The sequence below is a fragment of the Carcharodon carcharias genome, chromosome 1 (genome assembly GCF_017639515.1).
Source record: "Carcharodon carcharias isolate sCarCar2 chromosome 1, sCarCar2.pri, whole genome shotgun sequence".
Lineage (NCBI taxonomy): Eukaryota > Metazoa > Chordata > Chondrichthyes > Lamniformes > Lamnidae > Carcharodon > Carcharodon carcharias.
In genome coordinates this window covers 61283763-61307078 of record NC_054467.1, presented here as the reverse complement: position 1 = coordinate 61307078, position 23316 = coordinate 61283763, and the positions used below count along the sequence as shown (strand labels likewise).

At 49.1% G+C, this 23316-nt stretch overlaps 2 protein-coding genes across 5 annotated transcripts in view; one reads left to right on the top strand and one right to left on the bottom strand.

Annotated features, from left to right (window-relative positions):
• abce1 (ATP-binding cassette, sub-family E (OABP), member 1) overlaps window positions 1–16077 on the bottom strand; it is a 69988-nt gene extending 53911 nt beyond the window's left edge. Inside the window, exons 1-3 of one of the 3 annotated variants that reach the window (XM_041185499.1) lie at window positions 15881–16077; window positions 9976–10146; window positions 1361–1446 (exon numbers count right to left, since the gene is read on the bottom strand). In XM_041185499.1, coding sequence (XP_041041433.1) covers window positions 1361–1446; window positions 9976–10078 — 189 coding nt within the window. In that variant the 5' untranslated portion in view covers window positions 10079–10146; window positions 15881–16077. Of the gene's footprint in view, window positions 1–1360; window positions 1447–9975; window positions 10147–14875; window positions 14934–15687; window positions 15709–15880 lie in introns of those variants that run through there. The other 2 variants (XM_041185506.1, XM_041185515.1) reach the window with 2 other exon arrangements.
• A 6-nt stretch (window positions 16078–16083) lies between these two features.
• The window catches only part of anapc10 (anaphase promoting complex subunit 10), a 63758-nt gene continuing 56525 nt past the window's right edge, over window positions 16084–23316 (top strand). Inside the window, exon 1 of one of the 2 annotated variants that reach the window (XM_041185529.1) lies at window positions 16084–16149. The gene's annotated coding sequence lies outside the window, so the exon portion shown is untranslated. The remainder of the gene's footprint in view (window positions 16150–23316) is intronic. The other variant, XM_041185548.1, reaches the window with a different exon arrangement.

The following is a 23316-nucleotide window of genomic DNA, read 5'->3' as shown; positions in this document are numbered from 1 at the left end:
AAGAGGGAATTAGATTATCTGAAAAGGAAGAATGTGTAGGGCTATGGCGAGAAGATGGGGGAGTGACTATGAGAATTGCTCCTTCAGAGAGCCAGCACAGGCACGATGGGCCGAATGGGCTTCTCCTGTGCTGTAACCATTCTATGATTCATTGCCCACTAAATACCATTAGTATTTGTGCACTTTATAAATATATCATTTGAGTATTTATCAGATGGCATACATAATATTATCATTTACAGTGCTAACTATAAACCACACTTTACTATTCCAATACTCAGCTGGTAAATACAGCGAGTACCTGAGCTATACTGACCAAGTAGTTGCAGGTTCAATCTCCAGTCTATGCTGAGCTAGCCAGTTTTGCCTGAGGAGCGATATGGGGTGTAACAATTAGCCTGTGGTCCTGAGTTAGAGAGAGGATACATCAGCCAGATACATCTCGCTGTTTGGTTCCCCCAAACTCTCGCTGTTTGATGTTCCTGAACTCTCGCTGTTTGATTCCCCTGAACTCTCGCTTGGTGTGCTGTGGTATCAGGTAAAGAGATGACAGGTTCAACAGTGATGCCCACTGCCAAATAGCCTTTGGATGATACTCACTGTCCAAGGTCTTACAGAAGATAACACTGTTGGGTACTGGTCAATCTGTAACCTGAAAGGATTCAATGCCTCACAGAGGATAGCCTAAAAGTTGATACGACATTTGGAAGAAAAGGGGCAGAATAAAAAGAAAAGAAATAGGGGGGAATAAAAAGGGCGGGGGGGGGAAAGATACTGCATTCAGCCATAAACAATATCTTTTTTCACAAGCCACCCCTCGCTATTTATGAGTGCATAGGCCCACAAATCAAATAATCCGATTTAATAGCAAAATTATGCCACTTATGATCATAGATGCGTAATTGCAATTAGGCCAATTAGGAGGTGGGTGGGAACAGAGAGAAAAAAAGATCAGGTTAAGTGAACATGGACAGCTCTTGCATATCTTTGGTAACTGATTACATTTGTAGCTCACAAAAAAAAACATGTTCACCCCCATACGCAGTCATTTCCAGTTTATCCATTAAGGGTTTAAGATAAAATAGTACTTTATTGACACTTGTGGATGTTTAATGTTGAATATTTATAGATCCAATGTATTAATGCTTGATATAATTAAAAGGATCAAAAATAAAACCCCAAAATAAGGTCAGGCCATTTTATGGGAAAACTGCAAGGTTTCTGAAACAGCGAGATTCAGATGGTGCAGACCAGTTTAGAATCAAAAGGTCAATAAAGAGCTATACTACTTTTATGTTATACTTTAGACGGCATCGCACCACTGCCCCCCATCCCGATAGAAATACATAGAATGGCTTACCTTAATGCAAATACCACAACCAATACAGAGAGTTTCTGAAATCCAGGCAATTTTACTCTGAGCAGTAACTTCAATACAAAGCTTTCCTGCAAGAAGGAAAAATATAATTTGAATGGAATCATTTAAACTTTAAGTGATATCTAAAAGGTACTTTTTATAATTTAGTCAATTACTGAAAAATCATCAACATATTTGAAGTATGGCTTTGTGAAAAGCCGACCATCGTTAGCACAGTTCTATGATAAACCATATCCGAGGCAGAAGGGCATAAATTCAAGCTCCACTTCCAGTACTCGACCACATAACCTAGGCTGAGACTTTGGTGCAGAACTGGGGGAAATAATGCATTATTGGGAGTAAAGGCTTTTGGTTAAGATGTTAAATTGAGGCGCTGTCTATCAGTTCTTGTAGATGTGAATAATCCCATGTGTTAGCTGAAAAGAAGGGCAGATATTCCAATGCACTGGTCAATTTTTTTCCCTCAACCAAAACTATCAACAGATTAAGTGGTCATATTTTCATTAGTTGTTTATGGAACATTGTTATCCGTAAATCTGCCGTTCATTGCCTACAGAAATAATACATTGGTTGCAAAGTGCTTTAGAATGTCCTGAGGACCTGAAAGATACCATATAAATGCAATTCAATACTTCACTATGCAGGATAATGATCACAATTAAACCAAAAGGTGGGTAGGCCAAGTTCATGGAGTGTGTTGAAAGATATGAAAATTGCAGTCAATTTGTTAGGATTCAAAGAAAGAGAATATGGTTAAAGACAAGGGTTCAAAATACATGAGGCGTGGACAAATTCATCCTCGAAATGTGATAGGTGGCCCACGGAAAAGCAAAAATGGGGGTGAAAAATTCAGGAAAGGTCACCCCTTACAAGATTACTTTACATCAAGACTACTCCATGGTCCAGAGCTGAACAATTGCAAGTACAGGTGTTTTGTTGAGATCAGAAAAGCATGTAGAGCTTGAGTGGACGAGCATTGAGCGTGGGAGAGACAAACTGTAAGCAGCTGCTCCTCCAATCACAAATTTTGTCTCTCCCATGCTCCAATCATAGGTTCTCTCCCTCCCACTTTTGCTACTCCTCCAAAGACAGAATTGGAGATTGGAGAAGCAGCCAGGGCAGGAGAGAGGGGAACCCGTGATTGGAGGAGCTGGAGCAGCTGCATGGGGAGATAGGGGAATTGAAAGCAAAAAAAACATTTTCTTGAATTGGAGAGAAATAGATGCAAAAACATCTCTTAAGAGCAGCCCCTCAGAACTTGGGAGTCAATGGATAGTTGACATTTTTCTCACCTTTTGAATTTTTTTGCAAATCTTTTGAGATTTGTGTGTTTTTTCAGGGAGAGAGAGGGGGCAGTTTCTGGATGCACTGAGGCAAATCATTTTTTTAAAACTATAAACAGTCCCTTCCCCACCCCTCTCCCAGTTACAATAATCCTCTTATTTCAATATGAAAAAGGAGAGAATTGGGATCTCAGCATTGCCATCAACATATCCAGAGGAGAGGAGGAGGCCAAGGTGGCAGCAGATCCGTGCAAGTAAAGCAGCTCCTGTTGTGTCTGAGAGAGAAAGAGAATATGAATGTGAGGGTGAGAGGTAGGGGGATGAAAAAAGAGAGACTGAGGAAGGAGAGGGGGGATGGGGGCAGAAGGAGGCCTCTAAGGGCAGAGGAGAGGGTGTGGGCAACAGGCAACACTGCTTACTTTCACACTGACAGCTTATTTTGTTTGCTTATGCATATGATTTCCCAACTCTTTTTTTAAAAAAATCTTTATTTTTCCTTCCAAAACCTTCCTCTTAAACCTAGCTTTGAGGTTTACAAACACTGGCTGGGATTTTCTGGCCCTGCTGGGCCAGGACCCGCCGTGGGTGATGTGGCAGCCAGCCAAATGTCCATTGACTTTTGCAGGGACTGGATGATCCCAGCGGTGAGTGGGGCCGGAAAATCCCATCCTACTGCTGGAACAACAGTAATCAAATAAAAAGAAAAAAGTTAAATCCTTTCCAATTGCTTTCTTCCTCTTTATATTGGTCTAACAAATTATTTTGTAAGCAAAGTTTAAAAGAGAGAAATTTGGGGTAGAGGGAGAAAAATATAATTGTGGGAGAAATCCTTAGGGTTTTCTTTAAATGTTTTATCTTTTAGAAATGTCTGTCTGTTTAGAAGCTTTTTGTGATTGTAGTTGTGCATATGTTTTCTGTTTTTCAAAAAAAGTGATGTGTAGAAAAAAATTGGGAGTCCAGTCAATCCATAAGAGCCCAATCTTCCAGGCCTCGAGTTTGCTTTAATATCAGCCACTAGAGGACAATGATGAGGGAGGGAGGGAGGGAGAGGTGTGAAAGAAAGAAAACTGTTTAATTGCTGTTGGATTCTTGGCTGCCTGCCCAGCACAGGGTCTCTTGTTTCTTTAATATCCTTTAACGGAGGCTTTACCTTCAAGGAGCCCCTGAAAACTAAAAAGAAGCCCTCGAAAATCAAACGGTTTGAGGAGATAGTGGCATAGTGGTAATATCACTGCATTAGTAATCCCAAGCTAATGCTCTGGGGACACAGATTCAAATCCCACCATGGCAGCTGATGGAATTTAAACTCAATTCATAAGCCTAGAATATAAAGTTAGTCTCACTAATGGTGACCATGACAACTACCATCGATTGTTATAAAATTCCACCTGGTTCACTAATGTCCTTGAGGGAAGGAAATCTGTTGTCCCTCCACCCTGAACTCCTCAAAGTACTGCACCTTCTTTTATTTCAGCTGAAGGTGGCCTTCATGTGTGCTTCTATTTTGGGGTTTCCTTTTCCAGCAGTGTTCAGCTCCCCCAGTGGGGCTGGCGGCTAGACATCGCTCTGGGCCTTCCGCTTCCCTGGTTTGCCCGCCACCCTTAATTTGATAGGGTTTCTGGAGATGGTCGCTTAATTGGCCGCCTTTAGAAAGATTGTGAACACCACCCTGCCACAGCTGGGATCCTGACCCAGAAATTGAGGCCCACATCGGGATTGCAATGCTCCTGCCACCCTCACCCCCCACACAAAATTCAGTCCTGTATAACTCTATGCTTCTGAATAGAGGAGGTACAAAAAGCAGAATGCTGGTCTTTATCTCAAGGGGCTAGAATATAAAAGGGAAATTATGCTTCAATTGTAGAGCCTTGGTCAGACCCCAGAAGGAATAAGGTGTTCAGTTCTGGGCATCATATCTTAGTAAGGATAAGGGGAGACAGTGACATCATGTTAATGTCACTGGACTTGTAATCCAGAGGCCCAGGCTAATGCTCTGGGAACACGGGTTCAAATCCCACCAAGGCAGCTGGTGGAATTTAAATTCAATTGATTAAAAAATAATCTGAAAAGCTAGTCTCAGTAAATGTAACCGTAACACTATCATCAATTGCTGTTAAACCCATATGGTTCACTAATATCCTTTCAGGAAAGGAAAACTGCAGTCCTTATCTGGTCTGGCTTACATGTGACTTCAGAACCACAGAAATGTGATTGACAGAAACTGCTCTCAAGGGCAGGAACAGGCCACAAATGCTGGGCTTGCCAGCAATGCCCATATTCCACGAGAGAATATATATAAAACAACGTCTTTGGAGAGGATGCCACATAGATTCACCAGATGATTCAATGAGGGCAGGTTACATCAACTTGTCTATTTTTCCCTTCAGTATAGATTATGGGGATGATATGATCTAAGTGTTCAAAATATTAAAAGGATTCAATAGGGTGGATAAAGAAAAGCTGTTCACTCTGTTGGGGATCAAGAACATGGGGGCATGGGATTTTAAAATTAGAGCTGGGCCATTTAGGAAGAAAATCAGGAAGCACTTTTTCACTTAATTCTCTGCCCTAAAAGGCTGTGGATGCTGAGACAATTGGAGCTTTCAAGACTGAGCCCAATAGACTTTTGTGAGGTAAGTATCAAGGGATATGGTACTAAGGCAGGTAGATCGAGTTGAAGTACAAATATGCCATGATCTATTGGAATGATGCCACAAGCTTGATGACCTGAATGCCGCACTCCTGTTCTTTAGTTGAGCAAAATACAGTTGTACTGCATCTCCTAACTAAAGAGCACTGTGGGGCTAGTGGACCTGAAGAGAATGGTTTTGATTTGACCAAAATTGAACTGTCAAAAGTTTTGGGTCATTCAGGACTTGAGATCTTAGATTTGTTTGGTTCAAAATTCACATTATGACAAGGAAAGACACAATGTCTAAACTTAATATACTTTTGGAGTTTATAGAATATGAAAGTTACAACTAGAATATGAAAATTACAATGTCTTTCACATACAAAACTTGAGGTTTCTAAGTAAAATCTTTAATTAATGCTTTAAAATAGTCAAACAACTTCAATAGAAACATTTAATCATGTTGCTGTGAAATGCGTGATTTTTGGAATTTACTTTAAGATCATATTCTGACAATGGAAATTTTCAAAAATTGAATGAACTGTATGGAAAAGATAATAACACCACCTAGTAATTAATTGTTATAGATCAGTGTTCTCATTAGAAGTCAAATTTCTATTGCAGCATTACTTGTTTATTTGTTTAAACCCCTAAAAAGCTTTGGGAATATTTTATGTTAAAAGCACAACATACCTGTCATGCAACAACTTAAACAGTTAAGTGTTAAAATTTCAACATTGGCATTTCCATCAGAAATCCGGACATAACATTTAACAACATAGTGAAATATCCCAAAGCACTTCACAGGGGCATTATAAAAGAAAGTATGAGACCAAGCCACATAAGGAGAATTAGGTCAGATGACCAAAAGCTTGGTCAAAGTGGGAGGTTCTAAACAGTGTCTTAAAGGAGAAAAGCAAGATAGAGAAGCAGAGAAATGTAGGGAGGGTAATCCAGAGTTTGGGGCCGAGGCAACTGAAGGCATGGCCGCCAACAGCGCAGCAATTAAAATTGGGGATGCAAAGGTGGCCAGAATTAGTAGAGCATAGATATCTTGGAGGGTTGTGGGGATGAATGAGATTAGAGATAGGGAAGAGAGAGGCCATTAAATAAGGATGAGAATTTTATAACCGAGATATTGCTTGACTGATAGCCAATGTAGGTCAGCCAGCACAGGGTTGAAAGAGGAATGGGACTTGCTGCAAGTTAAGACATGGGCAGAGTTTTGGATGACCTCAAGTCTACAAAGGTACAAGTGTGGGAGACCAGCCAGGAGTGCATTGGAATAGCCAAGTCTAGAGGTAACAAACGTAATAATGAGGGTTTCGGCAGCAGATAAGCTAAGACAGGATGAAATCAGGCATTTTATAAAAGTGGAAATAGGTGGCCTCAGTGATAGCACAAATAAATTGGAAGCTCATCTTGGGATCAAATGTGACACCAAGTTTGTGAACAGATGGGCTTAATCTCAGACTATTGGGGAGAGGGACGGAGTTTGGAGCAGCAACCAAAAACAATGGCTTCACTCCTAATATTTAATTGGAGGGAATTTCTGCTCATCCAGTGCTAGATGTTGGATAAGCAATCTGAATATTTAGTAATGCGGAGGAGTTGAGCAAGGTAGCAGTGAGATAAAGCTGGGTGTCGTCAGTGTATATAAGAAAACTAACACTGTGCTTTCGGACAATGTTGCCAAAGGGCAGCATGGGGATGAGAAATAGGAAGAGGCCTGGATAGATCCTTGGGGTAACGGTATGGGATCAGGAAAAGAAGCCATTGCAAGTGATTCTCTGGGTGTGATTAAATCAGTGAACCTCCCCCTTTGACCAAGCTTTTGGTCACCTGACCTAATTCTCAAGTGGCCTGGTCTCATACTTTGTTTTATAATGCCCCTGTGAAGTGCTTTGGGATATTTCACTGTGTTGTTAAATGTTATGTCCAGATTTCTGATGGAAATGCCGATGTTGATCACTGCTGGAACCAGGTGAGAGTATCTGACCCAGCTGGACGACAATGGAAAGGTGCTGGAGGAGGATGGTGTGGACAACTGTGTCAAAGGCTGCAGAAAGTTGAGAAGGATGAGGAGAAGTTTACTTTTATCACAGTCATACAGGATATCATTTGTGGCTTTGATAAGAACTGTTTTGGTACTGTGACAGGAGTGAAAACCTGACAGCAGGATTCAAACGTGGAGTTTCGGGAACAATGAGAATGTATTTGCAGTTGACAATAGCAGGTTTCAGGGAGAGAGAGAGACAACACGTGAAGAAAGAGAACAGTATCAGCTAACATGGGAGCCAGGAGGTGAAATTGGGTGGTCAGTGGAAATAGGATCATGGGAACAGGAGGTGGGTCTTGAACAAGATGAGCTCAGAGGGGGCGTGAGGGGAGTTAGGAGGGGAAACTAGAGAAAGATGCGACTCCAGGGCTAGGGTGGGGAGAGCAGGAGCATGAAAGGAGTTTTGGCCAAGACTACTGGGAAAGAGGGGGCGCAGCAGAAGCTGCTGATTTCTGATACTGGTGACAAAGATGCCAATGAGTTCCTTACGCTTCTTGTTGGAGCCGAGGTGGAGGAGACAGGGGAGAGTGGTTTAAGAAACCACTGCAGTAGAGAAAAAAAGTCGGGGTTATCTTGGCATGCCGGAATCAATCCTGGAATAATGTGAAATTTTAACAGATGAGAGCAGGCCAGATAGCGTTAATAGGAAGGGTTTGTAGATACGAAATGCACATAACACAGTGTTCAATATTTGATAGTCAAGTTAATGTAATGGTAGCTATCACGAATATTCAAAGCAATCCATTGGAACTTTTAAACAGGGGACACACTCACTTATCTTCAAACAAATGCTTCTCCAGGGGTACTTAAAATATCTTGTTTTGTTTACACAAGAATATATAGGTTAGGTTAATACAATACAACACCCAGCAGAAGCAAGTCACAAAAAATTGAAAACCACATATTTTCAAAGCTTGCTGCTTGGCTATTTAGCTTTACCATAGGCATCACATCAGGAAAATATTTTGCTGTAACAATGACTTTTACTGTGAAATCTCAGCACAGAGAGAAAATTGAAGGACAAGTTAACTTGGCCTGCTGTTCCATTCTTCCCAGTAAATAAATCAAGAGGCTGTGATAAAGACCTGAATTAACTGCTTATAACACCCCAAATGGACGTTATCAGGATAGTTAGCCATTTAGTCTTGAAATCATAAGCTTGAGGTGATCCAAAACTTCGCTGTCTATGTTCTAAATTGCACCAAGTTCCATTCACCCACCCTCCTCTGTTCACTAACCTGCACTGGCTCCCGTAAATCAATGCCTCGATTTTAAAATTATCATCCTTGTTATCAAATCCATCCATGGCCTCACCTCTCCCTCATTCTGTAATCTCCTTGAACCCACTAACCGTCCAAAATATCTTCACAGCCTCTAATTTTCGCCTCTTAAGCATCCACCAATTTTAATGAGTCCACCATTGTTGGTCGTTCTGTCAGCTGCCAAGGCCCAAGCTCCAGAATTCTTTCCCTAAACTGCCTCTCCACCTCTCTCTCCTCCTTTAATACGTACTTTAGTACCTAACTTTCTCTGCCCAATATTGCTTTATGTGGCTAGGTATCAAATTTTGTTCTATAACCGTCTTGTGAAGCATATTGGGATGTTTTATTATATGGAAAGTGCTATACAAATACAAGTTGTTCTTGTTGGAAGTAAAACACGTGCTTATTTTTATTTGTTCTTGGGATGTGGTCGTCACTGGCTGGGCCAGTATTTATTGCTCATCCCTAATCGCCCTTGAGAATTGAGGGCATTTTTAAAGAGTCAACCACATTGCTGTGGGTCACATGTAGGCCAGGTCTGCTGAGGATGGCAGATTTCCTTCCCTAAAGCCAGGTAGGTTTTTATGACAATCAACAATGGTTTCATGGTCATCATTAGACGTTTAATTCTATACTTTTTATTGAATTCAAATTTCACCATCTGTTGTGGTAGGATTTGAACCCAGAGCATTACCCTGGGGCTCTGGAGTACTGGTCCAGTGACAATATCATTACTCCACCACCTCCCTTTATATTTTTATATTGCACTGATTTGTGGAGATTTTTGTACTCACCAATCATTGTTAAAAAATTGCAAGGAGATTTTTCTTAACACATTATGAATGCACTGAACAAAACTTTCAAGGGATAGATTACTAAGCAACAAATTGATCTCTTCACCTATAACCAGGTATAGGGTGTTAGCATGCCAATAAATACCACAGGTTTACTAAACATAGCTTGCCTCATGGAGAGGAGTAGCAAAGTGGTATTGTCATTGGCTAGTATTCTAGAGACCCAGGATAATGCTCTGGGGACTTGGGTTTGAATCTCACCATGGCAGATGGTGAAAATTGAATTCAATAAAAATCTGGAATTAGAAGTCTGATGACGGCCACGAAACCACTGATTGTTGTAAAACCCTACCTGTTCACTAATGTCCTTTAGGGCAGGAAATCTGCTGTCCTATGTGACTCCAGACCCACAGCAATGTGGTTGACTCTTAATGCTCTCTGACATGGGCAATAAATTCTAGCCTAGACAGCGACACCCACATGAATGAATAAATAAAGTCATCATGTATAAGTTTATTTTTCTTACAATCCATGTACAGCAATGAAATTAAAAACAAAACTACTTACCCATTCGAACCACTGGACAGCTCTTCTTGCACTCCTGACGGCATTTCTTGGGCTTGCACTTATCATGGCTGACAATGGCAATTCTTGTTAGCTTATCTGCCATATTGCCTCAGAAAGCTTATATTTTGGCAAAAAAATGCTTTGTATCATGCCAGACACGGAGCACAGAGTCTACAAAAAAAAATGTTGATCAGAATCACCACATAATTACAAGACAGATTATACTGTTACATTGTTAGTAACTAAAAATTTCAAAAATAACGAATAATTTGAAGATGCAGAAAATCAATAATTTGGGAAGCAACTGAAGCCACAAGAGGCATTTTCTGCTTTAACAAAAGCAAATGGAATATGCTAATTTTGAAGTTTAAAAAAAATAGGTTCAATATTTAATACAAATCTTACCATCTTGCATGTCAATTGGGTTAATTTACTATCTTTCAGTGTTAATCTAGGTCTATGCAAATGCATTTTTAAAAATTGCAATATTTTGTAGTGTGATAAAAGTTCACTGTACAACTCCATACTTAATCTGAATTACCTGGAAAAACTCAGCAGGTCTGGCAGCATTGGCAGAGAAGAAAAGAGTTGACGTTTCGAGTCCTCATAATGCTGCCAGACCTGCTGAGTTTTTCCAGGTAATTCTGTTTTTGTTTTGGATTTCCAGCATCCGCAGTTTTTTGTTTGTATCCATACTTAATCTGTTCAAGTGATACATTTGTCAACTGCAAACATTCAAATTCAATAGTGCCATGGCGGAGTCATGTACAACATATCAATTGCAATGTTATGATTTTAAATTATTAAAAGCAGGTACACGAACACATTAAGCTGCTCACAAGTCATTAACGATTTGGATTTTTGAATTTAAAAACACAATTTCTAAACTTGTGAGTGACACCAAATTTTTTTTTGGGGGGGGGGGTGGAATAGATAATACTGAGGAAGACTGGAACAAGTTACAGGAGGACACTAAGCTTGCAAATAATTGGCAAACAAAGTTCAACATAGAAAAATGAAGTACTACATTTTGGTAGGAAGACTAGGAAGATCACCTATTGCTTGAATATTATAATAGGATTTAGAAGTGCTGGAGAGCACGCAGAGAAGATATACAAAAACTATACCAGAAATGAGTGAGTATACATATCAGCAAAGGAATGACAGACTGGGGACTCTTTTCCCTTGAACAAAGGCAGCTGTGGGAAGAACTAATATAGCTCTTTAGAATTATGAAAGGTTTTGATAAAGTGGATACAGAGAATGTTTCCTCTTGTGGGGAAGAGCATAACGAGATGCTATCATATAAAAAAGGTAATCACCAATAAATTCAGTTGGGAATTCAGAACAAACTTCTTTACCTAAAGATTATAATGATGTGGAACTCGCAACCACAGCGAGTGGTTAAAGTGAAAAATACTGATGCATTTAAGGGGAAACTAGACAAGCATATGAGGAAAAAAGGAAAAGAGGATTACAACGTTAGATTTAGATGAGAAAAGATGAGAGGAGGCTTGAGTGAAGTATTAGCACCTGCATGTACAGGTAGGGCTGTATGGTCTGTTTCCATGCTGTATATTCTACGTAATTCTATGTAAAGTCTGTAACAGCCAAGGCAGCAAGCACATCCAGACACATTAAAGTTATTAAAGGGATATGCTAAAATATTTTTATCTGTTAGAGACACCATAGCAAATTTTTGCAATTGAAATTTCCCCAACACAATGTGAGGTCATCTGTACTTTCATAAATGAGATCTGATGAATTAATTGTTTTGTGTATAAATAAATTAGCTGAGTTATTCAATGTAAATAGTGTATAAAGAAATAACTGCTTTTAAAAACAAAACAGCAAGTAACAAAAGGGAATGGTAGCATAGTGGTGAAGTTACTGGACCAAGAATTCAGAGGCACCGACTAATGTTCCAGAGACATGAGTTCATCCCCACCATGGCAGCTGGCGGAAGTTAAATTCAATTAATTCATAAATCTGGAATAAAAAATCTGCATCTGTCACCACGATCATGAAACTATCAAACTGTCTCAAAACCCATCTAGTTTACCAATGCTTTCAAGGAAGGAAATCTGCCATCCTTACCTGGTCTAGCCTATACGTGATGGCAAACCTATTGCAATGTTTTTGAGTCTTAACTGCCCTCAGAAATGGCCCAGCAAACCGTTCAGTTGTATCAAACCACTAAAGAAAAGTTGAATACAGATAAAACAGAATGGACCACCCAGGATTGTCGTTTCCATTGCCTCAGTCAAAGACACACACTGTCCAGTGGACCCTGCAAAGCCCTTCTCAATGATATCTGGAACCAGCGCCAAAACTGGGAAAGCTGAACCACAGATTACTCAAGCAACAGCCTGATAGTCATACTCAGAATCATACTTTACAGCCAATGTCCCAGGCTCCTCCATCTCTTGGTATGTTCTCTTCCACCAGCAGGACGGACCCTCCAGAAATGGTGGTACACATCTGGAAAGGGGTGGTCACAAGAGTCCAACATTGAGCCTGGACCCCCATGAAGTCTCATGGAACCAGGTCAAACATGGACAAGGAAACCTTCAGCAGATTACCACCTACTGCCCTCCCTCAGCTCATGTGTCAGTGTTCCTCCATACTGAACACCACTTGGAAGAAACTCTGAGTAGCGAAAATGAAGACCCCCAACTACAGTAGAATTCCCATCAAGTGTGCCCAAGCTGGCTGAGTCCTGATGGGAGAATCTGCAGACTGGGCCTGTGGCAGGTGGGGAAAGCAACAAGAAGAGGGGAAAAAAACTTCAATTGACTTTGCCCTCACCAATCTACCTGTCAGATGCATTTGTCCATGACAGTATTGATAGAAGAGACCACCACACAGTTCTTGCTGAGATGAAGTCCTGTATTCACACCAAGGATACCATTCATTGTGCTGTGTGCCACTACAGCTGTGCTAAAGAGGATGGATTCAGAACAGCTGTAACAGCTCAAAACTGGACATCCATGAGGTTCTGTGGGCCATTAGCAGCAGCGGAATTGCATTCAACCACAATTTGTAATCTCATGGCCGACATTCTACCAATACCATTAAGCAAAAGGATCAACCCTTGTTCAATGAGCAGTGCAGGGCAGCATGCCAAAAGACAGCATCAAGCATACCTAAAGATGAAGTGCAAACATGGCAAAGCTACAAAGGGCTACATTCATGAAGCAGCAAGTGACTGTGATAAGCAATCCCATAACCAATGGATATGATCAGATCCAATCATGAATAAGAGATAGACAATTAAACAACTAATCAGAAGAGGAGGCTCCACAAACATCTCCACCCTCAACAATGGGGAAGTCCAACACATGCAAAAGACAAGGCTGAAGTATTTGCAACCATCTCTAGCTAGACGTGCTGACTGGATGATCCACCTGGCCTCCTCCTGAGGCATTACCTGTGCCAGCCCTTCAGTCATTTCGATTCACTTCACATGGTATCAAGAAATGGCTAAAAACATTTGATAGAGGAAAGGTTATAGGCCCTCATACCATCCCAGCTGCAGTACTGAAGACTTACGCTCCAGAACTAGCTGCGCCCCTAGCCAAGCTGTTTCAGTACAACTACAACACTAGCATCTACCTGACAATGTGGAAAATTTTCCAGGTATGTTCTGTCCACAAAAAGTACCACATCCAATCTGGTCAATTACTGCCCATCAGTCTGCACTCAATCATCAGAAAAGTGATGAAAGGGGTCATCAACAGTACTATCAAGTACTTACTCAGCAATAACCTGCTCACCGATGCTCAATTTGAGTTCCGGCAGGGCTATTCAGCAGACCTCATTACAGCCTCGCTCCAAACATAGACAAAAGAGCTGAATTAAAGAAGTGAGATGAGGGTGCCTGCCCTTGACATTAAGGCAGCATTTGACCAAGTGGGGCATCAAGGAGCCCTAGCAAAATTGAAGTCAATGGGTATCAGAAGTAAAACTCTCCACTGCTTGGAGTCATACCTCACACAAAGAAAGATGGCTGTAGTTGTTGGAGGTCAACCATCTCAGTTCCAGGACATCATTGCAGGAGTTCCTCAGGGTAGTGTCCTAGACCCAGCCATCCTCAGAGGCTTCAATGAATGCATCTCCATCATAAAAGTCAGAAAGTTCACTAACGATTGCACCGTCTTCAGTAGCATTTGCGATACCTCAAATACTGAAGCAGTCTCTGCCAAATGCAGCAGGACCTGAACAACATTCAGGCTTGTGCTGTTTAGTGGCAAATAATATTCATGCCACACAAGTGTTAGGCAACAGCCACCTCCAACAAGAGAGAATCTAACCATCTCCCCAGGACATTCAATTTACCACTGAGCAGAAACTTAACTGGACTAGCCATATAAATACCATGGTCACAAGAGCAGGTCAGAAGTGGGAAGTCTGCAGCAAGTGATGCATCCCTTGACTCCCCAAAACCCGTCTACCATCTACGAGGCACAAGTCAGAAATGTGATGGAATACTTCTCCACATACCTGGATGAGTGCAGCTTCAATAATATTCAAGACACTTGACACCATCCAGGATAAAACAGCCCCCTTGATCAGCACTCCATTAATATTCATTCCCTCCACCACCAACACAAGTGGCAGCAGTGTTACTACATACAAGATGCGCTGCAGCAACTCACCAAGGCTCCTTTGAAAGCACCTTTCAAACCTATGACCTCTAGCACAGAGAAGAATCAGGGCAGCAGGTGCATGGGAACACCACCACCTGCAAATTTCCCTCGAAGTCACACACCGTCCTGAATTGAAACTATATTGCTATTCCTTCACTGTTGCTGTGTCAAAATCCTGGAATTCCCCTCCTAACAACATTGTATGTGTACTTACATCACACAAATTGCAAAGGTTTAAAAAGACAGCTCACCCCCACCTTCTCAAGGGAAATTATGGATGTGCAACAAAAGCTGGCCTAGCCAATGATGCTCTCATCTCATGAACGAACTAAAGACAAAAAAATACATAAAAGCTGAAGGGGAATATTTAACAAGTACTGTACAACAATCATTTCACAAATGAATGCAATAGAATCAAATACTAGACTCAAAAAGGTAGAGTAACAAACCTATCAAATTAATTTGTGCCAGCAACTACTGTTTCCTTAGGAAAGAGGTGACTTCTCACTAAAATTGATGGGTTTGCAATCACTCCTTTTCTTTAAACAAAATTAAATTCAACAAAATAGACACAATTCAACATGGTATGAGTAAGCAATATTATATATTTAAATATTTACACATTCTCTACTGCACTTTAGTACAATAAATATTAACAGAAACTTTGCAGCTTGGTGGATTTATTAAAGCTAAAAAAAACCGTAGTGTTAACAAGTTTGAAAGACCATCAACAGAAGTGTTATAGTTCAACTAGATTTTTGACATGTTAACAAGTGAAAAGCTGAATGACGAAGCCACTACCCATTCCATCAATTAAACGGTTGGGATTCTGTAAAGTAGGATTAGTTTACCCCACTCAAACATTCATATGATATGTATGTTTCAAACCTGAGCACTTCCAACAGTCTAAAATAGAGAAACACGATTCAAAAAGTTATACTTAATGCTGATCTTGAATAGTGGGGCTGAAAACCAGCAGTTTTAACCGAAGTGCCAACTGCTGACCAGCTCCTCCCGTCTTAACATTAAGATCACAGCCTTGTACAGAAATGCCCACTCATACCCCTAACATTATCCAAGGTGTTTTTAACAACTGGACTCCGCTGCGGCCTACGTGGAGCAATGGGCCCGAAGCCTGCCTGATGTCCACGTTCCTACTCGCTGTTTGTCTCTCTCTCTCTCAAACTCTTACCCAGACCCCGTGTCACATGGAATTCCTCACAGTACCGAACACTCTCCTCTAATCGCTTTTTTACCTGGCCTGTCGCTGTAACAGTGAAATTAGCAACGAACTGCCTTTGCCAACTCTTTGCCGGTTTTATTTTCTGCCTGATTGATGTATAAATCCAGGCTGGTTTCTCTCTTTTTCTGCGAACGTGTTCCCGAGGAGTAAAGAAAAAGCCGGTGAAGATGGCGCACGCATGCATGCATGCGCAGTGACACAAACACCCACGCGTTAGCTTCCTTCAGACGTCAGCGCGTTGCTGGTTGGTGAGGGTCTCTATACGCGGCTCGTTGGCTGGAGGTAAGTGAGAGAACCCGGGGTCGGCGTGCGGGGGGGGGAAGAGAAAGAAGGAGGAGGGGGGAAGAGAAAGAAGGAGGAGGAGGAGGAAGGGAGAGGAGGAGGAGGAGGAGGGGGAGAGGAGGAGGAGGGGGGAGAGGGGTGTAGGAGGAGGAGGGGGGAGAGGGGTGTAGGAGGAGGAGGGGGGAGAGGGGTGTAGGAGGAGGAGGGGGGAGAGGGGTGTAGGAGGAGGAGGGGGGAGAGGAGGAGGAGGGGGGAGAGGAGGAGGAGGAGGGAGGAGGAGGAGGAGGGGGGAGGGAGGAGGAGGAGGAGGGGGGAGGGAGGAGGAGGAGGAGGGGGGAGAGGAGGAGGAGGGGGGAGGGAGGAGGAGGAGGAGGGGGGAGAGGAGGAGGAGGAGGAGGAGGGGGGAGAGGAGGAGGAGGAGGGGGGAGAGGAGGAGGAGGGGGGGAGAGGAGGAGGAGGGGGGAGAGGAGGAGGAGGAGGGAGGAGGAGGAGGAGGGGGGAGGGAGGAGGAGGAGGAGGGGGGAGAGGAGGAGGAGGGGGGAGGGAGGAGGAGGAGGAGGGGGGAGAGGAGGAGGAGGAGGAGGAGGGGGGAGAGGAGGAGGAGGAGGGGGGAGAGGAGGAGGAGGGGGGAGAGGAGGAGGAGGGGGGAGAGGAGGAGGAGGAGGAGGGGGGAGAGGAGGAGGAGGGGGGAGAGGAGGAGGAGGGGGGAGAGGAGGAGGAGGGGGGAGAGGAGGAGGAGGGGGGAGGGAGGAGGAGGAGGAGGGGGGAGAGGAGGAGGAGGGGGGAGGGAGGAGGAGGAGGAGGGGGGAGGGAGGAGGAGGAGGAGGGGGGAGAGGAGGAGGAGGGGGGAGAGGAGGAGGAGGGGGGAGAGGAGGAGGAGGAGGAGGAGGGGGGAGAGGAGGAGGAGGGGGAGAGGAGGAGGAGGAGGAGGGGGGAGAGGAGGAGGAGGGGGGAGAGGAGGAGGAGGGGGGAGAGGAGGAGGAGGGGGGAGAGGAGGAGGAGGGGGGAGAGGAGGAGGAGGAGGGGAGGGGAGGAGGAGGAGGAGGGGAGGGGAGGGGGGGAGGAGGAGGGGAGGGGAGGGGGGGAGGAGGAGGGGAGGGGAGGGGGGGAGGAGGAGGGGAGGGGAGGGGGGGAGGAGGAGGGGAGGGGAGGGGGGGAGGAGGAGGGGAGGGGAGGGGGGGAGGAGGAGGGGGGAAGGAGGAGGAGAGGAGGGGAGAAGGAGGGGGGAGAGGAGGGGGGAAGGAGGAGGGGAGAGGAGGGGGGAAGGAGGAGGGGAGAGGAGGGGGGAAGGAGGAGGGGAGAGGAGGGGGGAAGGAGGAGGGGAGAGGAGGGGGGAAGGAGGAGGGGAGAGGAGGGGGGAAGGAGGAGGAGAGGAGGGGGGAAGGAGGAGGAGAGGAGGGGGGAGAGGAGGAGAGAGGAGGGGGGAGAGGAGGAGTAGGAGGAGGGTGTGGAGAGGAGGAGGGTGGAGAGAGGAGGAGGGTGGAGAGAGGAGGAGGGTGGAGAGAGGAGGAGAGGAGGAGGGGGGAAGGAGGAGGAGGAGGGGGAGAGAGGAGGGGGAGAGAGGAGGGGGAGAGGAGGAGTAAGAGGAGGGGGGAAAGGAGGAGGAGGAGGAGGGTGGAGAGGAGGAGGGGAGAGGAGGAGGAGGGTGGAGAGGAGGAGGAGGGTGGAGAGGAGGAGGAGGGGGAGAGGAGGAGGAGGGGGAGAGGAGGAGGAGGGGGAGAGGAGGGGGGAGGAGGAGGAGAGGAGGAGGAGAGGATGAGGAGGAGGAGGCGAGGGGGCAGAGGAGGAGGAGGAGGAGAGGATGAGGAGGAGGAGGCGAGGGGGCAGAGGAGGAGGAGGCGAGGGGGCAGAGGAGGAGGAGGAGAGGGGGCAGAGGAGGAGGGGGGAGAGGAGGAGGGGAGAGGAGGGGGGAGAGGTGGAGGAGGAGAGAGGAGGGAAAGGAGGGGGGAGGGAGAGGAGAGGAGGAGGGGGAGGGAGAGGAGAGGAGGAGGGGGGAGGGAGAGGAGAGGAGGAGGGGGGAGGGAGAGGAGAGGAGGAGGGGGGAGGGAGAGTGGAGGAGGAGGATGTGGGAGGAGGGAGGGAGAGGGGAGGAGGAGGGAGAGGAGGAGGGGGAGGAAGAGGGCGAGGAGGAGGAGGGGGGAGGAAGAGGGTGAGGAGGAGGGGATAGGGAGAGGGGGAGGAGGAGGAGTGGCGAGGGGGAGGAGGAGGTGTGGCGAGGGAGAGGGGGAGGTGTGGCGAGGGAGAGGGGGAGGAGGAAAAGGGGCGAGGGGGAGGAGGGGTGGAGGGGGAGGAGGATGGAGGAGGGGCGCGAGAGGAGGATAGAGGGGGAGGAGGGGCGGAGGGAGAGGCGGAAGTATGGGGAGGGAGAGGCGGAAGTATGGGGAGGGAGAGGCGGAAGTATGGGGAGGGAGAGGCGGAAGTATGGGGAGGGAGAGGCGGAAGTATGGGGAGGGAGAGGCGGAAGTATGGGGAGGGAGAGGCGGAAGTATGGGGAGGGAGAGGCGGAAGTATGGGGAGGGAGAGGCGGAAGTATGGGGAGGGAGAGGCGGAAGTATGGGGAGGGAGAGGCGGAAGTATGGGGAGGGAGAGGCGGAAGTATGGGGAGGGAGAGGCGGAAGTATGGGGAGGGAGAGGCGGAAGTATGGGGAGGGAGAGGCGGAAGTATGGGGAGGGAGAGGCGGAAGTATGGGGAGGGAGAGGCGGAAGTATGGGGAGGGAGAGGCGGAAGTATGGGGAGGGAGAGGCGGAAGTATGGGGAGGGAGAGGCGGAAGTATGGGGAGGGAGAGGCGGAAGTATGGGGAGGGAGAGGCGGAAGTATGGGGAGGGAGAGGCGGAAGTATGGGGAGGGAGAGGCGGAAGTATGGGGAGGGAGAGGCGGAAGTATGGGGAGGGAGAGGCGGAAGTATGGGGAGGGAGAGGCGGAAGTATGGGGAGGGAGAGGCGGAAGTATGGGGAGGGAGAGGCGGAAGTATGGGGAGGGAGAGGCGGAAGTATGGGGAGGGAGAGGCGGAAGTATGGGGAGGGAGAGGCGGAAGTATGGGGAGGGAGAGGCGGAAGTATGGGGAGGGAGAGGCGGAAGTATGGGGAGGGAGAGGCGGAAGTATGGGGAGGGAGAGGCGGAAGTATGGGGAGGGAGAGGCGGAAGTATGGGGAGGGAGAGGCGGAAGTATGGGGAGGGAGAGGCGGAAGTATGGGGAGGGAGAGGCGGAAGTATGGGGAGGGAGAGGCGGAAGTATGGGGAGGGAGAGGCGGAAGTATGGGGAGGGAGAGGCGGAAGTATGGGGAGGGAGAGGCGGAAGTATGGGGAGGGAGAGGCGGAGGCGAGGGAGAGGAGGAGGGAGGAGGGGAGAGGAGGAAGGAGGCGGGCAGGAAGGAGGGGGGGAGGGAGAGGAGGAGGGAGGAGGGGAGAGGAGAAAGGAGGGCAGGAAGGAGTGGGGGAGGGAGAGGAGGAAGCGGAAGGGGGGTGGGGGGAGGAGGACGAGAAAGCGGGGAGAGGGTGGGTGGGGAGGAGGAGGAGAAAGCGGGGAGAGGGTGGGGGGGTGAGGAGAGGAGGAGGAGGAGGGGAAAGCCGGGGAGGGTGGAGGGGGAGGAGGAGAAGAAAGCGGAGAGGGGGTGGGGCGGGGAGGAGGATGAGGAGGAGAAAGCTGGTGGGGAGGATGAGGAGGAGAAAGCTGGTGGGGAGGATGAGGAGGAGAAAGCTGGTGGGGAGGATGAGGAGGAGAAAGCTGGGGGGGAGGATGAGGAGGAGAAAGCTGGGGGGGAGGATGAGGAGGAGAAAGCTGGGGGGGAGGATGAGGAGGAGAAAGCTGGGGGGGGGAGGATGAGGAGGAGAAAGCTGGGGGGGGGAGGATGAGGAGGAGAAAGCTGGGGGGGGAGGATGAGGAGGAGAAAGCTGGGGGGGGAGGATGAGGAGGAGAAAGCTGGGGGAGGAGGATGAGGAGGAGAAAGCTGGGGGGGAGGATGAGGAGGAGAAAGCTGGGGGGGAGGATGAGGAGGAGGAAGCTGGGGGGGGAGGATGAGGATGAGAAAGCTGGGGGGGGAGGATGAGGAGGAGAAAGCTGGGGGGGGAGGATGAGGAGGAGAAAGCTGGGGGGGGAGGATGAGGAGGAGAAAGCGGAAGGGGGGTGGGGGGAGGAGAAAGCGGAGGGGGGGAGGAGGAGGAGAAAGTGGGCTGGGGGGGGAGGAGGAGGAGAAAGCGGGGGGTGGTTGGGGGGAGGAGGAGGAGAAAGCGGAACGAGGTGGGGGGAGGAGGAGGAGAAACTGGGGGGGAGGAGGAGGAGAAACTGGGGGGGTTGGGGGAGAGGAGGAGGAGGAGAAAGCGGAAGGGGGTGGGGTTAGGAGGAGGAGAAAGCGGGGGGGTCGGTGGGGAGGAGGAGGAGAAAGCGGAACGAGGTGGGGGGAGGAGGAGGAGAAAGCGGAAGGGGGGTGGGGGGAGGAGGAGGAGAAACTGGGGGTGTTGGGGGGGAGGAGGAGGAGGAGAAAGCGGAAGAGGGTGGGGTTAGGAGGAGGAGAAAGCGGGGGGGTCGGGGGGGAGGAGGAGGAGAAAGCCGGGGTGTCGGAGGGGAGGAAGAGGAGAAGGCGGGGAAGGGTGGGGGGGAGGAAGAGGAGAAGGCGGGGAAGGGTTGAGGTGAGGAAGAGGAGAAGGCGGGGAAGGGTGGGGGGGAGGAAGAGGAGAAGGCGGGGAGGGGTGGGGGGAGGAAGAGGAGAAGGTAGGGGGAGGAGGAGGAGAAGGTGGGGGGCGTGGGAGGGGTGGGGTGAAATTGGGGGGGTGGGGGGACGGGAGAGGAGGAGAAAGCGGTGGGTGGGAAGTGGGTGGAAGAGAAAATCGGGTTGGGAAGGGGGAGGAAGAGAAATTGGGGGATGGGAAGGGGGAGGAAGAGAAAGCGGGGGGGAGGAGGAGAAAGGGGGGGAGGAGGAGAAAGGGCGGGAAGGGGGAAGAAGGAGAAAGGGCGGGAAGGGGGAAGAAGGAGAAAGGGGGCGAAGGGGGAAGAAGGAGAAAGGGGGCGAAGGGGGAAGAAGGAGAAAGGGGGCGAAGGGGGAAGAAGGAGAAAGGGGGCGAAGGGGGAAGAAGGAGAAAGGGGGCGAAGGGGGAAGAAGGAGAAAGGGGGCGAAGGGGGGAAGAAGGAGAAAGGGGGCGAAGGGGGAAGAAGGAGAAAGGGGGCGAAGGGGGAAGAAGGAGAAAGGGGGCGAAGGGGGAAGAAGGAGAAAGGGGGCGAAGGGGGAAGAAGGAGGAAGGGGGCAAAGGAGGAGGAAGGGGGCGAAGGAGGAGGAGGAAGGGGGCGAAGGGGGAGGAGGAGGAAGGGGGCGAAGGGGGAGGAGGAGGAAGGGGGCGAAGGGGGAAGAAGGAGAAAGGGGGCGAAGGGGGAAGAAGGAGGAAGGGGGCGAAGGGGGCAAAGGAGGAGAAAGGGGGCGAAGGGGGAAGAAGGAGGAAGGGGGCGAAGGGGGCAAAGGAGGAGGAAGGGGGCGAAGGAGGAGGAGGAAGGGGGCGAAGGGGGAGGAGGAGGAAGGGGGCGAAGGGGGAGGAGGAGGAAGGGGGCGAAGGGGGAGGAGGAGGAAGGGGGCGAAGGGGGAGGAGGAGGAAGGGGGCGAAGGGGGAGGAGGAGGAAGGGGGCGAAGGGGGAGGAGGAGGAAGGGGGCGAAGGGGGAGGAGGAGGAAGGGGGCGAAGGGGGAGGAGGAGGAAGGGGGCGAAGGGGGAGGAGGAGGAAGGGGGCGAAGGGGGAGGAGGAGGAAGGGGGCGAAGGGGGAGGAGGAGGAAGGGGGCGAAGGGGGAGGAGGAGGAAGGGGGCGAAGGGGGAGGAGGAGGAAGGGGGCGAAGGGGGAGGAGGAGGAAGGGGGCGAAGGGGGAGGAGGAGGAAGGGGGCGAAGGGGGAGGAGGAGGAAGGGGGCGAAGGGGGAGGAGGAGGAAGGGGGAAGGAGGAGGAAGGGGGAAGAAGGAGGAAGGGGGAAGAAGGAGGAAGGGGGAGGAGGAGGAAGGGGGAAGAAGGAGGAAGGGGGAGGAGGAGGAAGGGGGAAGAAGGAGGAAGGGGGAGGAGGAGGTAGGGGGAAGAAGGTGCGAGGAGGCGAAAGGGGGAAGAAGGAGCAAGGGGGGGAAAGGGGGAAGAAGGAGCAAGGGGGGGAAAGGGGGAAGAAGGAGCAAGGGGGGGAAAGGGGGAAGAAGGAGCAAGGGGGGGAAAGGGGGAAGAAGGAGCAAGGGGGGGAAAGGGGGAAGAAGGAGCAAGGGGGGGAAAGGGGAGGAGGAGCAAGGGGGGGAAAGGGAAGAAGGAGCAAGGGGGGGAAGGGGAGGAGGAGCAAGGGGGGGGAAGGGGAGGAGGAGCAAGGGGGGGGAAAGGGGAGGAGGAGCAAGGGGGGGGAAAGGGGAGGAGGAGCAAGGGGGGGGAAAGGGGAGGAGGAGCAAGGGGGGGGAAGGGGGAGGAGGAGCAAGGGGGGGGAAGGGGGAGGAGGAGGAAGGGGGCGAAGGGGGAGGAGGAGGAAGGGGGCGAAGGGGGAGGAGGAGGAAGGGGGCGAAGGGGGAGGAGGAGGAAGGGGGCGAAGGGGGAGGAGGAGGAAGGGGGAAGAAGGAGGAAGGGGGAGGAGGAGGAAGGGGGAAGAAGGAGGAAGGGGGAGGAGGAGGACGGGGGAAGAAGGTGCGAGGAGGCGAAAGGGGGAAGAAGGAGCAAGGGGGGGAAAGGGGAGGAGGAGCAAGGGGGGAAGGGGAGGAGGAGCAAGGCGGGGGAAGGGGGGAGGAGGAGCAATGGAGGAGGGGAGGAGGAGAAAGGGGGAAGAAGGAGCAAGGGGGGGAAGGGGAGGAGGAGCAAGGGGGGGGAAAGGGGAGGAGGAGCAAGGGGGGGGAAGGGGGAGGAGGAGCAAGGGAGGAAGGGGGGAGGGGAAAGGGGGGAGGAGGAGAAAGGGGAGGAGGAAGTGGGGGGATGGGGGAGAAGGAGAAAGTGGGGGAGAAGGAGAAAGTGGGGGAGAAGGAGAAAGTGGGGGAGAAGGAGAAAGTGGGGGGGGGAGGAGAAAGTGGGGGGGAGGAGAAAGTGGGGGGGAGGAGAAAGTGGGGGGGAAGGGGGGAGAAGGAGAAAGTGGGGGGGAAGGGGGAGGAGGAGAAAGTGGGGGGTAGGGAGAGGAGGAGAAAGCAGGGAGGAGAGTGGGGCGAGGAGAAAGGGGGGGCCAAGGTGGGGAGGGGGGA